General features: G+C 34.1%; 1 protein-coding gene across 1 annotated transcript in view; it reads right to left on the minus strand.

Moving 5' to 3' along the window:
- The window catches only part of PIK3CA (phosphatidylinositol-4,5-bisphosphate 3-kinase catalytic subunit alpha), a 106,501-nt gene that overhangs the window by 16,753 nt on the left and 70,699 nt on the right, over positions 1-19,049 (minus strand). The window contains exons 2-9 of the mRNA XM_060011101.2: positions 15,229-15,656; positions 14,483-14,692; positions 11,248-11,498; positions 9,277-9,522; positions 8,472-8,557; positions 3,531-3,636; positions 2,896-3,048; positions 2,665-2,799 (exon numbers count right to left, since the gene is read on the minus strand). Of these exons, the coding sequence (XP_059867084.1) occupies positions 2,665-2,799; positions 2,896-3,048; positions 3,531-3,636; positions 8,472-8,557; positions 9,277-9,522; positions 11,248-11,498; positions 14,483-14,692; positions 15,229-15,580 (1,539 nt within the window). The 5' untranslated portion in view covers positions 15,581-15,656. The remainder of the gene's footprint in view (positions 1-2,664; positions 2,800-2,895; positions 3,049-3,530; positions 3,637-8,471; positions 8,558-9,276; positions 9,523-11,247; positions 11,499-14,482; positions 14,693-15,228; positions 15,657-19,049) is intronic.

Here is a 19,049-nt window from a genome sequence, read left to right on the forward strand (position 1 = left end):
GGAAAGGGAAAAATTCTGAATTATTAACAGTATTCAATTAAAGCCTAAAAAATAACAGCAACAAAACACTACAAAGATGGTGTTTGTAGACTTCTTTATACATCTGGAAAGATGATGCAAAACGCTGGGCTATGCAATAAGAAGACTGAAGGATGATGTACTAGTGATGATTTATCTCACTACTGTATCATCCTTCTAGACTATTTTATCCTTTTATATTTTTATATTATTTTAGTCTTTTTTTAGCATAGTTGGAATTAATGAATAATGATGAAATAGTAAAATGTTTTAAGATATTGGAAAACTAAGATCCTATTATTATTTCTAGGAGTTATAAAAGTTTTCAATAGATCCAAAGGTAACTGAAAGATAGAGTCAGTTTTATTCTATTATAAAAATAAACAGGGACTTCCCTGGTGGTGCAGTGGTTATGAATCTGCCTGCCAATGCAGGGGACACGGGTTCGAGCCCTGGTCCGGGAGGATCCCACATGCCGTGGAGCAACTAAGCCTGTGTGCCACAACTACTGAGCCCGCATGCCACATCTACTGAAACCCACGTGCCTAGAGCCCGTGCTCCACAAGAGAAGCCACTGCAATGAGAAGCCCACGCACCGCAATGAAGAGTAGCCCCCGCTCACCGCAACTAGAGAAAGCCAGCACGCAGCAACAAAGACCCAATGCAGCCTAAATATAAATAAAATTAAAAAAAACAAAAACAATGGATAAGGGTTCCAATTTCTCCACATCCTCACCAACACTTGTTATTAAAAAAAAAAAAAAAGTTTTTCATTTTTCTTTTTGAAATAAAAAAAATTCTTCTAAGGAAGAAAAAGTCATAAAGTATCAATCCTTACAGAGTTAGAACTGCTCAAAAAGGAAACTCAAAAGCTAAAATTGGCTCCAACAAGCCCTGATGGCAAACTGAGTTCAATGGCTGAATGTATGAATAAAATAGGAAATAAATGAGTTTCCAAGTATGTGACTTGACTCTTGTAATTCAGTTAGTTTAAAGGTATAACTAATTGGATAGGGTTATGGACATTTTATGGAAATGCTCATCAGTATTTTACCCCCAATTTCAAAAGTAAGGAATTCCTGTCTAGTTAGAATGGTTAAGAGTAAAAGACTTAATACTAATTAAACAGTGACACTAGATAACTTATTTAAACTCCTTAAGCCTTTTCCTTACTGGTAAAATACGAATTATAATAGCACCTACCCTCATAGAGACTGCTTTTAAGATTAAATGAGGTAATACGTGAAAAGTAATTGGTATGGCATTTGGTATATGGTAAGCACTTAATAAATGTTAGGTATATTCAAAGAATTAAACTTACAGAGTAGGGTTTTTCAAGAAAGAGAATCCCTTTTTAACGTCAAAAAAGCTAATTGTTCCTTCCGTAAATGACAGAATTCAGTAATGACTTTAAATTAATTTCTACTTAACAAAATATCTTCTACATAGTTCTGAAAGTACACAAGCAGGAAGATTATTATTACTATTATTATTATTCTGTTTACAAAAGGGATTGGTAAACTCCTTACTGAGAATACAACTAATAAAGTTAAACTAATAAAGTTCCTAAGCATAGGATTCCAGGCTACCCCAGGGTGCTACTATTACTGTTACTGGGGGTGGGCCTATCTCAAGACCCACATTCATTGAATGGTCTATCTATAACCTTTAATTAGGTCAAAGAAAATGGTGATAAATTAGAAAACTGGGGAAAGAGACAGCAAAGAACAAAAATACCTCTTCTCTCAGTACTGACACTTTTGCCCTTGAGAAATAAGGGAGAGTTTATGATCTTATTTATTTTTTTAACATCTCTATTGGAGTAGCATTGCTTTACAATGGTCTGTTAGTTTCTGCTGTATAACAAAGTGAATCAGCTATACATAAACATATACCCCCATATCTCCTCCCTCTTGTGTCTCCCTCCCACCCTCCCTATCCCAGCCCTCTAGGTGGACACAAAGCACCGAGGAGAGTTTATGATCTTTGAACGCAGTTATACTGCGGTTCAAAAGTTACAGCCAAGATCAGACAAATAGATCAATATTTAAACTCCATTTTATATATATTCTTTTCTAGCATGTCTGGACTATACTGGTATGCTATTTCCTCTGCTCCCTTGCTCAACTAACAACATACTTATACCTTGATTTCAAGTTCAAGGTTATTATCCCAGAGAGGTCTTTCCTGAACCCAAAATACATTAGCCTTTCTCCCCAAAGCCCTATGTTAGTCATTCTTGACACACTATTGTTTCCTTCATGGCACTCACCATGATTTATGATCTTATATTTCTGCTTTTACCAGTTTCAGGCCTATTTTCACCATTAGACTGTATAATCAGTGGAGGTCTCTTTAGGTCACAACTTTATTACCTGCTACCTATCGTATAATAAATATATACATATAGTCAGTATTCAATAAATATTTGTCAAATGAGGCAGGCTAAACTAAGAAATGGCAGAGCTGCAGTAAAAATATTAGCATACAGTATTTTATTTTATTGCAATACTGTTCTAGAGCCTGAAGTATCTATTCGAGTGTGACTAAAACACATGAAACCTTCTCTATACAAAGAGTAACAGTATGTAGCCAAAAGCACTGATTATGACTGATACTTAAGGAAGACTCAGTGATTTGCCTTACCAGTCCTGCATGGGAATAACTAAATCCTGCTTCTCGGGATACAGACCAATTGGCATGCTCTTCAATCACTGACATATCTGGAAACTTTACCACACTGCTGAACCAGTCAAACTCCAACTCTAAACATGGAGTTTCCTAAGAGATGGAATAAAAGTTATTATACATATTACATTTGACTGTCACACACACAAAAAAGAAAAAAAATCTTATTTGTGATAATAAAAAGCTTACTTTATTTGGATTTGATCCAGTAACACCAATAGGGTTCAGCAAATCTTCTAGTCCATGAGGTACTGGCCAAAGATTCAAAGCCATTTTTCCAGATACTAGAGTATCTGTGTAATCAAACAAGTTTATATTTCCCCAGGCCAATGGACAATGTTCCTTAACAAAACAGAAAAATGTTCACTACTCTGTAGATTAAATTATAAAATGCATTTCAAAATATTGATACTCTTCTTTCCCAGAAAGGAGAAATCAACAACTGTCTTTTTCCTGGTATCTATAACAAGTCACATTAATTTTTTCAAAGTATAAATAGTTTCTTTCCTTTTTCCCATTTGAAATTACATGTATTTTTTAATTATAAATAGGAAATATGAACCAAAGCAAGCAAGACAGATATTTGTATGTAGTCACTCTGCAAGTTTAAAAATTTTATCAGTATGAACTCAGGACATATTCATCATAAAATAAATTCTGGAAGCTCTATCAAGCTATTCTTCTTTAAATAAATATATTATTTTAAAATGCTTATTAATTTTTTAAACAAAGAAAAAATAATATCCATTTCTTGAAAAAGTTCAATCAGCAGTATAATTAGGAGTTTTTAGAGGTGAATGATTGTTCCTTCTGAAATACTTTACCTCTTTAGCACCCTTTCGGCCTTTAACAGAACAAATAGAAAGGCAAAGTCGAGCAGCACGAGGAAGATCAGGAATGTATATATCGTAATTCAGCCATTCATTCCACCTATGAAAAATTAAGAAAAAAATAATTTACCAAAAAAGACTTTATCTAGAGTATATAAATGACCCCTACAAATCATCAAGAAAAAGATAAATCAAATGAAAACCAAGCCAGAGATTGACTGGAACAAAGACTTCACAAGGTCATATTTAAATGGCTAATACACATGAAAAAGTAGCCAATATCAGGACTTCCCTGGTGGTCCAGTGGTAAAGAATCTGCCTTACAATGCAGGGGACGTGGGTTTGAACCCTGGTCAGGGAACTAAGATCCCACATGCCGCAGGGCAACTAAGCCCGCAGCCACAACTACTGAGCTCACGTGCCCTGAAGCCTGTGCGCCACAACTAGAGAAGAGAAAACCCTCACGACACAACTAGAGAGAAGCCTGTGCGCTACAACTAAGACCTGCAGCCAAAAATAAGTAAGTAAATAAATAAATGTTTTAAAAAAAGAAAGTAGTCAATATGTCATTCAAAAAATGCAAAATAAAAGATATCACTATAAAAAAGAATGGCTAAAACTATAAAGACTGATGATACTAAGGGGTGGTAAGGAGGTGCAGTAACAGGAAATCTCATACATGCTAGGGGAGGTGTAATTTGTACAACCAATTTGGAAAGCATAATCTATTAAAACTGAACCATGACTCAGTTCCACCTCTAGGTATAAAACCACAGAAATGTATGCATTTTTGCACAGAATGTTAATAGAATTCTTTACAGTATCCCCAAACTTCAAAAAAATTCAAATGACCAACAGTAGAATAAATGGTAGTATATTCATATAATATATATGCCATATATAATGGCACACTATATTTCAACAGAAATGAACACCAGTTATTTACAATATGGATGAAATCTTACAAACATAATATTGAGTGAAAGAAGCTAGACACAAAAGAATATCTACTCCTTCAGTCCATTTATATAAAATTCAGGAACAACCAAAACTAACCAATAGTGTTAGAAATCAAGATAGTAGTTATCTTTGGGGAGAAGGGAAGATTAATGGATTGGGAAGTAGTGTGAGGAGGGGTTTTTGGAATGCTGGTAAATGTTCTAATTCTTGACCAGCACAGTGGCTATATAGGTATTCTCACCTTGTGATAATTCACTGAACTGTGCAATTATGATTTATGCATTTGTGCTATATTTCAGTAAAAATAAAAAACAAATTAGCTTATTTATAGAAGAGGCAAAGAGAAAAGGGAAACTAAGTAAGATAAAATTAGATTTCCTATTATGATTAAAATTATATTTAATTACTTTTATATATGATGTAGTTTCATCCAGAAGAGCCCATTAATTTAAATAAGTCAGCATGTAAATAAAATAAAGGATACGTAAGGAGAAAGTATGTAAATTTTAGAGTAACTAACTACTTCACAAGAGGTAATAAAACTTGACATTCATAATAAGGAAAGCATAAGAAGCTACTACAACAAGTGATGATAAAAATTATTCAAATTTTTATGATAAATTCCCTTCAATTTATTGGATGTTACATGCGAAATTATGTCTATATTTGGTAAACATACTGGTAAAGAGCGAAGTATAATAAGTAGTAGTTTGTTTTTTTTTTTAATTAAAATCATTATAGTAATGGCTAAAAGCTTGGACTCAGAAGTCAGACTACCTGGAGTAAAGTCTTGTTTCTACTATTTTACTATATGTGTAACCCTCACTTTGTGTAACCCTCGCTTTGTCTGTATTTTCATGTGTGAAATGGGACTAATAATATTACCTACTCTCAGAGAGTTGTTTTGAAGATTAAATGAGATAACATAAGTAAAGCACTTAGAACAGTAACTGGTCCATGTTAAAAGCTCAAGTGCTAGATATTAACTTTGAAAACTTTTCAAATGGCTTCTTTATAATTCTGTTCTGTTTTCTGATTATAAATAAAACAAGACTTAATTAACAAAACAGTATAAGAATTCTACTTTTAATTAGTCAGACTAAGTTATAAAACCATCAGTAAAATAAGTTCTATTTATTCTAGTATCTTTGCTTGAGTGTGGTCAAAGATAAAAAGAAATATGTTGTCCTTTTATACAGAGAAGACATTTAAAATGCGGGAACTTAGCTAGAAGGAAATCGAAAGGGAAAGGAGACAACAAATGCAGGGAAAAGAAATACTGTGAGATTTGATAAGTCCACAGTAATTCAAGAAAAATTAGAAGATGTATCTCAAATGTACCTAGTACTTTTTACTACTCTGAAATTTTTAGAATTGTTCATAATTAGTGGGAAATTTTCTACACACTTTCTAAGAGAACTGTGTCTTATTAATGTAGTTCAGTATTATGTTAACCGAATAAAGCATGCTCCTTTCACACACACACCCCACCCATACCCAATTAGGTTCTTTATTTTGGCAATGGTTTTATATATATATTTCAAATTGATTTTGACATTGGGAGATAACTGGTGACATTTATAAGAAATTTATTTAGTATATAGAAAGAACAGATTTAGAGCAATCACTTAATCGCAGTAAGAATTTTAAAGATTCTAATAACTTAATACACTTTTACCTCTGATCTTTTCTGTAAATGCAGAAAAGTTTTAAAATTTTTTTTTTGATTTTTTGATTTTTTTTTCATTTTAACATCTTTATTGGAGTATAATTGCTTTACAATGGTATGTTAGTTTCAGCTTCACAACAAAATGAATCAGTTATATATATACATATGTTCCCATATCTCTTCCTGCTTGCGTCTCCCTCCCTCCCACCCTCCCTATCCCACCCTCCCTATCCCACCCCTCCAGGCAGTCACAAAGCACCGAGCTGATCTCCCTGTGCTATGCGGCTGCTTCCCACTAGCTATCTACCTTACGTTTGGTAGTGTATATATGTCCATGCCTCTCTCTCGCTTTGTCACAGTTTACCCTTCCCCATCCCCATATCCTCAAGTCCATTCTCTAGTAAGTCTGTCTTTATTCCTGTTTCACCCCTAGGTTCTTCATGACATTTTTTTTTCTTAAATTCCATATATATGTGTTAGCATACGGTATTTGTCTCTCTCTTTCTGACTTACTTCACTCTGTATGACAGACTCTAGGTCTATCCACCTCATTACAAATAGCTCAATTTCGTTTCTTTTTATGGCTGAGTAATATTCCATTGTATATATGTGCCACATCTTCTTTATCCATTCATCCGATGATGGGCACTTAGGTTGTTTCCATCTCCGGGCTATTGTAAATAGAGCTGCAATGAACATTTTGGTACATGACTCTTTTTGAATTTTGGTTTTCTCAGGGTATATGCCCAGTAGTGGGATTGCTGGGTCATATGGTAGTTCTATTTGTAGTTTTTTAAGGAACCTCCATACTGTTCTATATAGCGGCTGTACCAACTCACATTCCCACCAGCAGTGCAAGAGTGTTCCCTTTTCTCCACACCCTCTCCAGCATTTATTGTTTCTAGATTTTTTGATGATGGCCATTCTGACTGGTAAAATTTACTTAAATCTTTATACTACTACCACAGGGATTTTACCTTACAGATATTCTTAAAGGAAAGACAATAAAATATAAGTCCTTTATGAATAGCTATTTTAAGATATTAAAATTTTAACAGTTTAATCTTATATTATTAAATAAATTTACCTTTTACTTTTCTAAAGCCTGTTTATTCTTGGTACTTGAAAGAACTAGGATAACTCTACCCAACTGTATTTTGTGGTCTTTGCTTGGGGCTTGTTGAATTCCTTAGATTGTTGGTTTTATAGTTTTCACCAAATTTGGAAAATTTTGGCTATAATTTCCTCAAATATTGTTTTTCTGCTCCTTGCACAACCACCCACCTAACCTGTGACAGATATGCTGTGTGAGTGGGAAATAAACATTTGTTGTTCTAACAAAAAATTCAGAAGATTCTGGTATGGTCTGTTGCCACAGCATAACTTCTAACCCGAATGATGTATTGATACTTTCTGACCTATGATGGTTCAGGCAGGGCAGGGAACTATTTCCCTTCCTCCTGGTAGAGAAGGCTACCATCTCTTTGAACTTTATGTAGGCTCTCTCACCTCTATCAATTTAATTACAACACCATAACTTTTTCTTGACTCTCCTAGAACTCAGTCTGAATTGATTATGAAATTTACTTCTGGAAGATCCACTAGTTAGCTCTATTGCTAGTCTAAAAAATCCATCTTTAACATTTAATTCCAATTTGAGTTCTCTTAAAATATTACTATTAATTTCAAGAATAAACTTTTATCCCCAAATGATTCTATACAGAGAAGCAAAGAAATGGCAGGATGTCAAGCTGTTGAATTATACTACCTTTTATTTCTTCATTTTATCTAGGCAGTAATCATTTAAAAATGTTCCCAATAACATCCCCTCCCACTAAGAAACTGGTTTGTGCCCCAAGATTCTTTATTTGAATGTCATAAATATGTATTCTTGGGAGTACTGTAAAGAAAACTGCCTCAGAGTAGTCCAGCTCTAAAGTTGTTTGCCAACTCTCACTTCTTAATGGAAATGCAAATGGAGATAAAAAAGGAATAAAATGCTAGGTTTATGGATCTAATGTAAGGAATAATCAGCACAAAACTATAATCACATTCTGTTCTCTCCTTGACACAATGAGAAGAGAGGATCAGAAAAACCCTTCCGATAACGTTTTAGGGAGAATCAATAAAGTGATCCTGTGATTGATACTCATTAGACGGAATGTCCTCATGTTCTATATGTAAATGTCTGGTAATTATATATGACTTGTATAAAACTAATGATGTAAACTATACTACTTTTATTTATTATACTGCTAAACACTAATATGACTTTTGGAAATATAAACTCATATATACTTCCTTACCTGGGATTGGAACAAGGTACTCTTTGAGTGTTCACATTATCACATAAGGGTTCTCCTCCATGGTAGATACCTGTTCGAACATAGATCTAAGGAAAATAAAAAGTTATGTGTATACACATACATATATATATATATGTATATATACACACGCACACATACATACTAGACCAGACCAATATTAAACATTATCAAAACAATGTAACTGATATGAATGAGAGAATCAACTAAAGTTTCTGTTCAGATGTAGCTTTTCTTTTCTCTTTTTCTTCACATGTATAGTAAATTAATACTGATGCAGATTCTTCACCAAAATGTACTGCTGCCTTCAGGTGGACTTACACTATTAAAAATCAAGATAGGCCCACAATCCCTTTAGGCCAGGTATGTAATTCAGAGTTTTTCATATTTTAGAAAGATAAATTGGTACATATACTAAATATTACTTAGTACTCTTAGCAGTCAAAGCAGCACTCCATAAGGAAATTAATATTTCTGCAATAAAACATTTGGATATTTACACTAAGTGGGATAAATAAAGACTGTAAAAAACCTCGCTTCAGGTTAGGTCAGGTTTTCCTGCCAAATGAATTCTGTAAAAGTTTGGTTTTAAGAGCTTAGAATTATGGGTATTAGAATTATTAGAATTAGGGATATTAGAATTACAGAAAATGATTATAAGCTGAGGTAGATGTTTTCTAGCCAGCTGAAAACATACTGCAGGTCAACAGATTATTATATACTTCAATAAAAAAGATTTATATAAAATAATTTATATACAATAATAAACATCAACACTTGACCTTACCTTGTCAATGTCTCGAATATTTACATTCACATAGGTTGCACAAAGAATTTTTATCCTAAGTGCACTATTTATAACCCAAAGGGATTTTGTAGATGTTTCTCCATTCATATATGGTGTAGCTGTGGAGATGCGTCTGGAATAAGATGGCATTGTAAAACAGTCCATTGGCAGTTGAGAGTAGAGGCTTTCTTTAGCCATCAGCATCAAATTGGGCATCCTCCCAAGCATTATACAGCTTCTTATATACTGTAAGAGATTAAGGTGGGAGGAGAGAAGGCATTTCTTGTAAGGTTTTTCATTTTAAAGGCAACATATAAGAGTACTATGAGAATTTACATACTAATCTGCAAAGGTAATTAAAAAAATCAAACATTATAGACACATTTCTTAGCAGTTGCTATATTTATAACATTTTAAAAACTAACATTTGGGAGTTAGGTTTTAGCACAGATAAACCAAACACATCTTGGAATATAAATTGTATAAAAGAAAAGAAAAACAAAGGTCAGCTTTTTAGACTGTAGTTCTACCTTTAACTGGAAGGAAAAAGAAAGAAAAGAAAAAAGGAATTAAAAATAAGGATAAGAAGATACTCATTATGAAAACACTAGATATTAGAATTACAGAAAAGGGCTATAAGCTGAGGTAGATGTTTTCTAGCCAACTGAAAACATACTGCAGGTGCTTGTTAAAGGAAAAGCAACATCATTTAGGAAGCCTCTGCCATTCAATCTATTAAGTCATACTGATGTCAAATCCAAGAGGTGCTGCCCACTTGTTCTTCTGTCCCAACATTTCTTGAGAAATATTTGTTTTGTTAAAAAAAAAACAGAACAAAAAAAGCCAAAAACCACAAAGAGAGGAGACTAATAAAATTATGGAATATGTTTTAAAAAATATTAAAATGCATTGGTTTGAACTCTGAAATGGTAGTTAGGATAGATTTTCAAGCAACTGTACACATATTACAAAAACCTATTTTCTTACCCATAAGCCCTACTATACTGTAAGCAACCTAAAAGCCAGAACCATGTCTTGCTTGGTATTGTAAATCAGCACTTGACATATGCTTGGTACAAATACAGTTGCTTCTTATAGGTATTTATTTAATGAATAGAAATAGAGAGTAGGGAAGTATTTATAGTACACCTTAATTAACTATAGATCATGGATTTTTTGAAATGTTTATTTTAATTCCTTCTAGTGCCACTGCTTGGGAGGGGATAAAAATCATTAAATACCCCATATTTGGGGATTACTATAACTGCCAATTTTTTTTTTTTTTTGACAAAGAACACATTTACCTTATTGCTTACACTGCCTATTCAAATGAACACAACAAACCCTTTTTAAAAAAAGTAAGGCACATGAAAAGCCTTTTGGGCAAGTTCCATGTTATTTAAAATTCCTATTGGCTATAAAAGTATTTCCACTATAGAACTGGACCTATCCAGAAAAGCACACGATGCATTTTTTGCATGTAGAATACCTGAAGCATTATTATATCTTACCTCATGGCACAATTAAACAGTCACCAAATCAAATGTTTGTATCTGAATAATGATATATCTATTGTTACAATTGTAAAACATTAATCAGCTTACCCATATATGTAGTCAGGTCCCCAAATATTAATTATATAAAATCTAAAAGAATAGCATCTGTCGTCTCAAATTCATCAGTCTCTCAAATTAAATATAGTGTAAAAAATAAACTTATTAATCTATTTACTAATATTAATTATTTAATTTTGGGAATTCCCTGGCAGTCCAGCGGTTAGGACTTGGCACTTTCACTGCTGGAGCGTGGGTTCAGTCCCTGATGGGGGAACTAAGATCCTGTAAGCTGTGCAGCACAGCCAAAAAAAATTTGTTTTTAATTTTCAAAAACTATGTCCTAAATACAGATACCAGTTCCCAATGTGATTACCTTTTAAATTTAAAAGTAAGATCTTTGAAACTTGTTACTCACCTTATACTGACTCAGAGGATATTTTTCTAGGAAGTATTCGTCACATCCACACACTTTTAAAATATACTTGCCCTGATATTCTAAAACACAGAGTTTTAGTTGTTCAGATGATAGCAACATACTTCGAGTTTTTTTCCTGATTGCTTCAGCAATTACTTGTTCTGGCACACAGTCATGGTTGATTTTCAGAGTATACTTCTGCTTGTCATTATTTGGAGAAACTATTACCCAAATCACCACTATTATTTGCCCTATAATAGGAAAATAATATTAGATGCAGTCACCACATATATTTCATTTTTCAAGAGACAAATTTCCAAAAGTATGCACTAACCATAATGACTTATAATCAACCTTAATTAAATACAGGTAATTATCAGGTAGAATGACCAAATCTTCAAAACTGATAGGGCTGCCAAACCATGCCCAAACCTCATGTTTTAAGGCAAGCACACAAAACTGTGACTACTGTGTGTCTCAATTACCTGAGACCAAGCTAATTTCCATTCTAAACTACATGACATACTTCACAGATACAACCCCTGTGAAGAGTGACTCATGATGGCATCAAAGGTTCAATAGTACCTTAAGTAGAAGAGTTTCTGGGAACTGGGGGAAAGAATCATGGAGACTTAAAGAAAGATGCTGAATCAGAATGAGAGAAAAGATGGGGGAGGAAGGGGAAAAAAATAAATTTTCTATTTATTTTCCTTTTAAGAAGAATAATTAAGCTTTAAGCTGGGGGACCAAAAAAAAAAAAATAATGAAAATGAAAAGATTAAAACTATGTTAGAGTCGTGTAGGTATCCAGAGTAAAATTCTTTCAAACTTTCTATATGTTGGAAATATTTCATAAATAGTGGGGAAAAATAAAAAGAGCATTCCATTTTAAAAAGTATGCTAAAGTAGAAATGAATTTTTAAAAAATTTCTTTATTTTCTTTATTTATTTTTGGCTGTGTTGGGTCTTTGCTCTGTGCGCAGGCTATCTCTAGTTGCGGCGAGTGGGGGCCACTCTTCGTTGTGGTGCGCGGGCCTCTCACTGCAGTGGCCCCTCTCATGGAGCACAGACTCCAGGCACACAGGCTTCAGCACTTGCAGCCTGTGGGGCTCAGCAGTTGTGGCCTGTGGGCTCCAGAGCGCAGACTCAGCAGTTGTGGCACGTGGGCCCAGCCACTCTGCAGCATGTGGGATCTTCCCGGACCAGGGCTTGAACCCGTGTCCCCTGCATTGGCAGGCAGATTCTCAACCACTGCACCACCAAGGAAGCCCAGAAATGAACTTTTAATGAAGAACTTATGTTATATAAGCATTAAACTACTTTGAAAAATATGTCTAAAATAGTGATAAGATGTCTTAATTCATTCTACTGAGAGAATATTATATTTAATAGTGTATTAAGTTAACCTATTCTATAACTTTCAATTAAAAACTTCACTTTGTTATTCTGAAAAATACAAATATTTATCTGACACAATGATATTTTTATTTCTAAAACAATTAGTTTATATATTCTCATGTACACTTAATTCTAGAAATTGATATATTGTCAAAAGTCGACTTATATATTATCATTCACTATGATCAGAGTTAAATACTGCATCTAACATTAAGATTAGGAAATTTACTTTTTCTTTGCATATAGTAAGAATGTGTGACGTTTCCCCAAAATTTCATAAAATATTTCTATTTATACTTATTTTTATTTGTAAAAAGATAATCAGCTATAATTCTGTAACAGTGAATTTCAAACTCAATGCTTTTTTTTTTTCAGTTTTATTCTGAGATAAACAATTCACCAAGAGATCAGCACCATATGCACACATTCATTCAATCAATCACTACTTACTGCACACAAGTTGTGTACCTGAAAAAAAAGACAACCCTCAGAATGGGAGAAAATATTTGCAGATGAATCAACGGACAAAGGATTAATCTCCAAAATATACAAACAGCTCATGTAGCTCAATATCAAAAAAGCAAACAACCCAATCTAAAAATGGGTGGAAGACCTAAATAGACATTTCACCAAAGAAGACATACAGATGGCCAAGAGGCACATGAAAAGATGCTCAACATCACTAATTATTAGAGAAATGCAAATCAAAACTACAATGAGGTATCACCTCACACTGGTTAGAATGGGCATCATCAGAAAATCAACAAACAATAAATGCTGGAGAGGGTGCAGAGAAAAGGGAATCCTCTTGCACTGTTGATACAGCTACTATGGAGAACAGTAGGAAGGTTCCTCAAAAAACTAAAGAAAGAATTACCATATGACCCAGCAATCCCACTACTGGACATATACCCAGAGAAAACAATAATTCAAAAAGACACACGTGCCCCAATGTTCATAGCAGCACTATTTACAATAGCCAGGTCATGGAAGCAACCTAAATGTCCATCGACAGACGAATGGATAAAGAAGATGTGGTATATATATACAATGGAATATTACTCAGCCATAAAAAGGAATGAAATTGGGTCATTTGTAGAGACCTGGATGGACCTAGAGACTGTCATACAGGGTGAAGTAAGTCAGAAAGAGAAAAACAAATATTGTATATTAATGCATATATGCAGAATCTAGAAAAATGGTACCGAAGAACCAGTTTCCAAGGCAGAAATAGAGACACAGATGTAGAGAACAAATGTATGGATGCCAAGGGGGGAAAGTGGGGGATGAGGGTGGGATGAACTGGGAGATTGGGATTGACATATATACACTAATACGTATGAAATAGATAACTAATAAGAACCTGCTGTATAGCACAGGGAACTCCACTTCGCTGTACAGCAGGAACTAACACAACATTGTAAAACAACTATACCCCAATAAAAAATAAGTAAATAAATTCAATTATAAAGAAAATACAGCACACAAAGTATTACACATTTCATGAGGACACACACAAATAAAATAATTCAAGATTTAAAAAAAAAAAGTTGTGTACTTGGCACTCAGCTATATGTTGTCAGTAAAGCATTCCCTGCCTTCAAGAAGCTTATCATCTAGCTAGGATAAAAAGACTGTACAGGGATTCCCTGGTGGCGCAGTGGTCGAGAGTCTGCCTGCCCAAGCATGGAACATGGGTTCGTGCCCTGGTCCGGGAGGATCCCACATGCTGCGGAGCAGCTGGCCCCCCCCCAAAAAAAAGACTGTACAAAGATATACGCACAGATAAAAGTTTTCACTACAGTGACCAATTATGGTAGATTTACAATTTTCTTACCTTTATCCAATTTATTATATATGTGCTTTGGCAGTTCTGGTGAAGATTCTACATTTGGAGGATAGACATACATTGCTCTACTATGCGGTGAATTGAGATCCCTAAGATCCACAGCTTCTTTACAAACATTGAGAATATTTCTTCGGAAGTCCTGTACTTCTGGATCTTTAACCATATCGAATTCACACACTGGCATGCCAATAGCAAAACCTTAAAAAAATTATATAGAGAATATAACATTCTGTTAAACACACAGTAAGACCATGTTTATTGTAAATAGGGAACTTGGTAGGTATGGAAGATCACAATAAAGAAGTTTCTCTTTGTTAATAAAATTTTTGATGAATACATATAGTAAGAATTGACAAGATCGCAAATACTTTTAATATATAAAATATGATCTGTTTGGCAATTTGGAGCAAAGGTAGCAAACATTATTCATATCAATTATTTTTTAAAAGACAAAACAAAACTGGGATATAACAAATATAAATCATCCCTACAAATGATACTTCTTAAAGAAAACTTTACAGAATAATATCAAGGTGTTAAAAACAGTTCCTCAGCCTAACAGTCAAAAAAACTTTAGATTTGTAATGATTTTTATTTTGAAATCTATTTATTTAAGATTACAAAGGTTATTAACCAGTTCAGACAAAATATTTTACTAATGAGAAAATAGTTAAGCTTCATAGTTATTTGCATTTAGAATAGAATGACAAGGCCATTTCAAAATTTTATCATACCAATTTCTCGATTGAGGATCTTTTCTTCACGGTTGCCTACTGGTTCAATTACTTTTAAAAAGGGTTGAAAAAGCCGAAGGTCACAAAGTCGTCTTGTTTCATCAAAAAATTCTTCCCTTTCTGCTTCTTGGGTAACACTTACGAAAATGTAAGAAGATTCATCTTGAAGAAGTTGATGGAGAGGGTATTTTCTCGCTTCTTTAAATAGTTCATGCTTTATAGTTATTAATGTAGCCTCACGGAGGCATTCTAAAGTCACTATCATCCCATTTGGTAGTAAACATTCTACTAGGATTCTTGGGGGCATCAAGTGGATGCCCCACAGTTCACCTGATGATGGTCTTGGAGGCATTGTTCTGATCCTTTACAAGTTTTACATATAAAAGTACTTTAAGGAATTAGATGCGTGGCTGTCCCAAAGCAGAAATCTAAACCAAAGAAAGAAAACATACGTTAAAAGAGAAACAACCATCAAAGAATACATTTATGGTATTACTAAATGCAAAAATTCATTTTCTGTAGTTTGAAATGATTAGGGTAAGTAATTACAATTCATCTTAGATTGTTGCTCCTAATTAGGCTAGAAGAACTGATTCCAAAGCAGAAATTAGAAAAAAAAATCACTTGTATTTAATAAATTCATTCAATAAAAAAAAGTTTTATTTGAATGGACTTTTAAAGTCAGTTCTTAACAAGACAGAGCTGGGGCTATGGAGAGAATAAATAGTAAGTTGCAACTGAACCCAAAATTCCCGTAATATATCATTCTTTTCTATTTTATGGAGCAACAGAATTTGGGCTGGAAAGGCTCTTTTAGATCATGGGTCCATTGTTTTTATTTTACAGATGAGTAAAGGCTAGAGAAGTCAAATCCTTTTGCTTTTACACCCCTACTTCCACCCTATGGTAACTAGAATTTACATAGCTTAGTCTTTTTTTCTTTCTTAAGAAAGAAAAATCATTGTAATTTCCTTTTTTGTATTGATTATTGTCTAAGTGATATCTTAGACCATATCTAAATTTTTTTTTTGTTTTGGTTTTCTTCGGTACGCGGGCCTCTCACTGTTGTGGCCTCTCCCGTTGCAGAGCATAGGTTCTGGACGCACAGGTTCAGCGGCCATGGCTCACGGGCCCAGCCGCTCCGTGGCATGTGGGATCCTTCCGGACCGGGGCATGAACTGGTGTCCCCTGCATCGGCAGGCGGACTCCCAACCACTGCGCCACCAGGGAAGCCCTAAGTATTTTAAGTATAATTAAATTTACTTAAGTATAAAGCTTAAGTATAATAAGCTTTTAAGTATAATTTAGTTATATATTCACTATAATGTAAAGTGTCATCAATGCATTTTCCTTGAGATATAATGATGAATTTGCAATGATCCATCCCTTTTATCAAATAACCCAGTCCTAATACTTCTGATTGAAATGAACTGATCTACATATCCAATGACTCTTTTTGTCAGTATAATGTTCCAACACACTGTGTTAAGCACTTATATTATTTGGAAAAATATTAAGTATTATTACAATCTGAAGCCCTCATTTATTTTAGATGTCAACAACCTTAGGGGTTCCTTTGGAAGATACTGTCAAAACCCACAAAACAAAATTTTATTTCTTGCTGTTTATATTTTCTTTTATTCAGTAAGCTAAACTGTAAAGATATAAGAAAAAATAAGGTCTGAGATATTAAGAAAATAAAGAAGAAATAAAAGTTAAGCAAGAGGAATGAATCAAAAAAGAGCCCAGATAACTTACATATTCAATTACTCTATCAGGCACTGTAGACAATAGCTATAAATGACACTTTGTTTATTCACCAAAAATGTATTGATGTTGCCCCCAGGACCATGTTAGGTGCTGGGAATATGATGATAAGTAAGACAGGCATGGCCCTTGCTCTCACAAGAGAAAGTCAAGAGTGTGAAGGTTATGTGTATATGGGTGTGGGGTAATAAATTCACAGGTACAAAACAGAAAAAAAATGTTCTCATGAAGTGCCAGGTGCTATAAAAGCACATAGAGTGGTCACCTAACTTAATGGAAGTTGGAGTGGGAAAGTTTTCCATAGGAGGTAACATATAAACTAAATTCTTTAGGGATAAGCTGGAGCTGAACAAACACAGTGAGAAAGAGGTGAGGAGCACGATATATCTAATCCAGAAACCTATCTCTGACTCCTTTATGTCATGCTCGCCAACAGCTAATCCATCAACCAATTCTGTTAATTCTATATCCTGAATCTCTTAGTACCTTGGGTCAGGCCACTACTATTTCTTGTCTGGACCACTGCAAAGGCCTAAATGTAAGTCTTACTACATCTACATTTGCCCCCTACAATCCATCTTTCTCCTCATAGCCAGTGCAATCTAGAGACAACAATAGAACCTATTTTGATCAGACATTTCTGCTGTACCCATTCTCAGTTGCAAACAAGTGTTTATGCTTCAGAGTTATAACATATGAAGGAGGTGAGGAGTGGAAATAGGAGAAATTTCAAGCCCTCTCCCTACCTCTGGAAATACAGAAATCAATTGAAAGACAATAAGGAATAAAAAATTATTTTTTAATACCTGAAAATATTTTCTTCAAATTTATAAAAGGGACTCACTGAAGTTATAGGATTTAAAATATAATTATCCTATTTTCTATACTTTTAAAAGAAAATTCATTGGCTAGCAAAAAGACCAGATGGATCAATCTGAGTGCATAATTATAAACTGACTTAAGCTAAGCTTTTTAAAAACATACAAAAAAATCTGAAGAATGCAAGGGAAAATGCCAAATGACTACTTTTAAATGATGATCTGCCTGCACAAAAAAGTTCAAACAAAAACAAAACCAAACCACAAACCACACTAAAACAGCAGCTGTGTTTATAGTTTTCTTTGTTGAATGGCACTAACTGATCTATGTTACGGAATCATGCGGGCAACTATTTTATATATAATAAATAACAACCCCCAGAGTCCCATATGTTTCCTAAGAATTAGCAAAAGAGAAGTCTAGTACAACAGGAGATCACTGATTCTAATCCTTATTCTACTATAGTATATTTATGGGCAATTAACAACTAGTAAATACTCAAGACATGCCCTTCTCATTAAGAGAATAAATGCAATCACAGCTATAAAACACTTGGCGATCCTGGAAGGCAGGCACTGGTCGACACTCTGGTAGTACTATACAGAAGAGAGAGGAAGTTAACTTTGTCTTCTTCTGCCAGGCCTTATTCTGTTCAAACCACTACCTCAGAGCTCACAAGAACAGAAGTGTAGAAGAGGCAAATGGAGCTAACACTTAGTATTTAGTATGCATCTTGCACTTATGCAGGCAATAACCCTTTTGGTGTAGGTAATAACCATTTTACATACGAGAAAACCGAAGATCAGAGAAGTAAAGTTATTCGCCACCAGTAAATGTTAGATACGGATTTTGAATCCAGGTCTAGATGATTTCAAAGTGTACATTATAACCATGCTGCTATTTGGGCTTCAGTTATGGCAGGAATATTCACTGGTGGTAAATAAGAGAATGGGCTCTGAAGTTACACTGGATTCACATTCTGTCTGCCTTAGTTAATAGTTGTATGGCCTTGAGCAGTTTAATTCATCTCATGGCACCTTATATCACTCCCCACCCCTGCCACCCACTGCCCCAATTTGTTATGTTGGGATAATGGCATATACTTCATCAGACTGTGGTATTAGATGAGGTAATATATGAAAAACATGTAAGCAAAGAGACTGGCACACTGTAAGCACTCAAAAATGTTAAATATTATTAATAAACCTGTTAAGTATACCCATATTATCTTTTCA

This window comes from Delphinus delphis, chromosome 4 (assembly GCF_949987515.2).
Source record: "Delphinus delphis chromosome 4, mDelDel1.2, whole genome shotgun sequence".
Taxonomy (NCBI): Eukaryota; Metazoa; Chordata; class Mammalia; order Artiodactyla; family Delphinidae; genus Delphinus; species Delphinus delphis.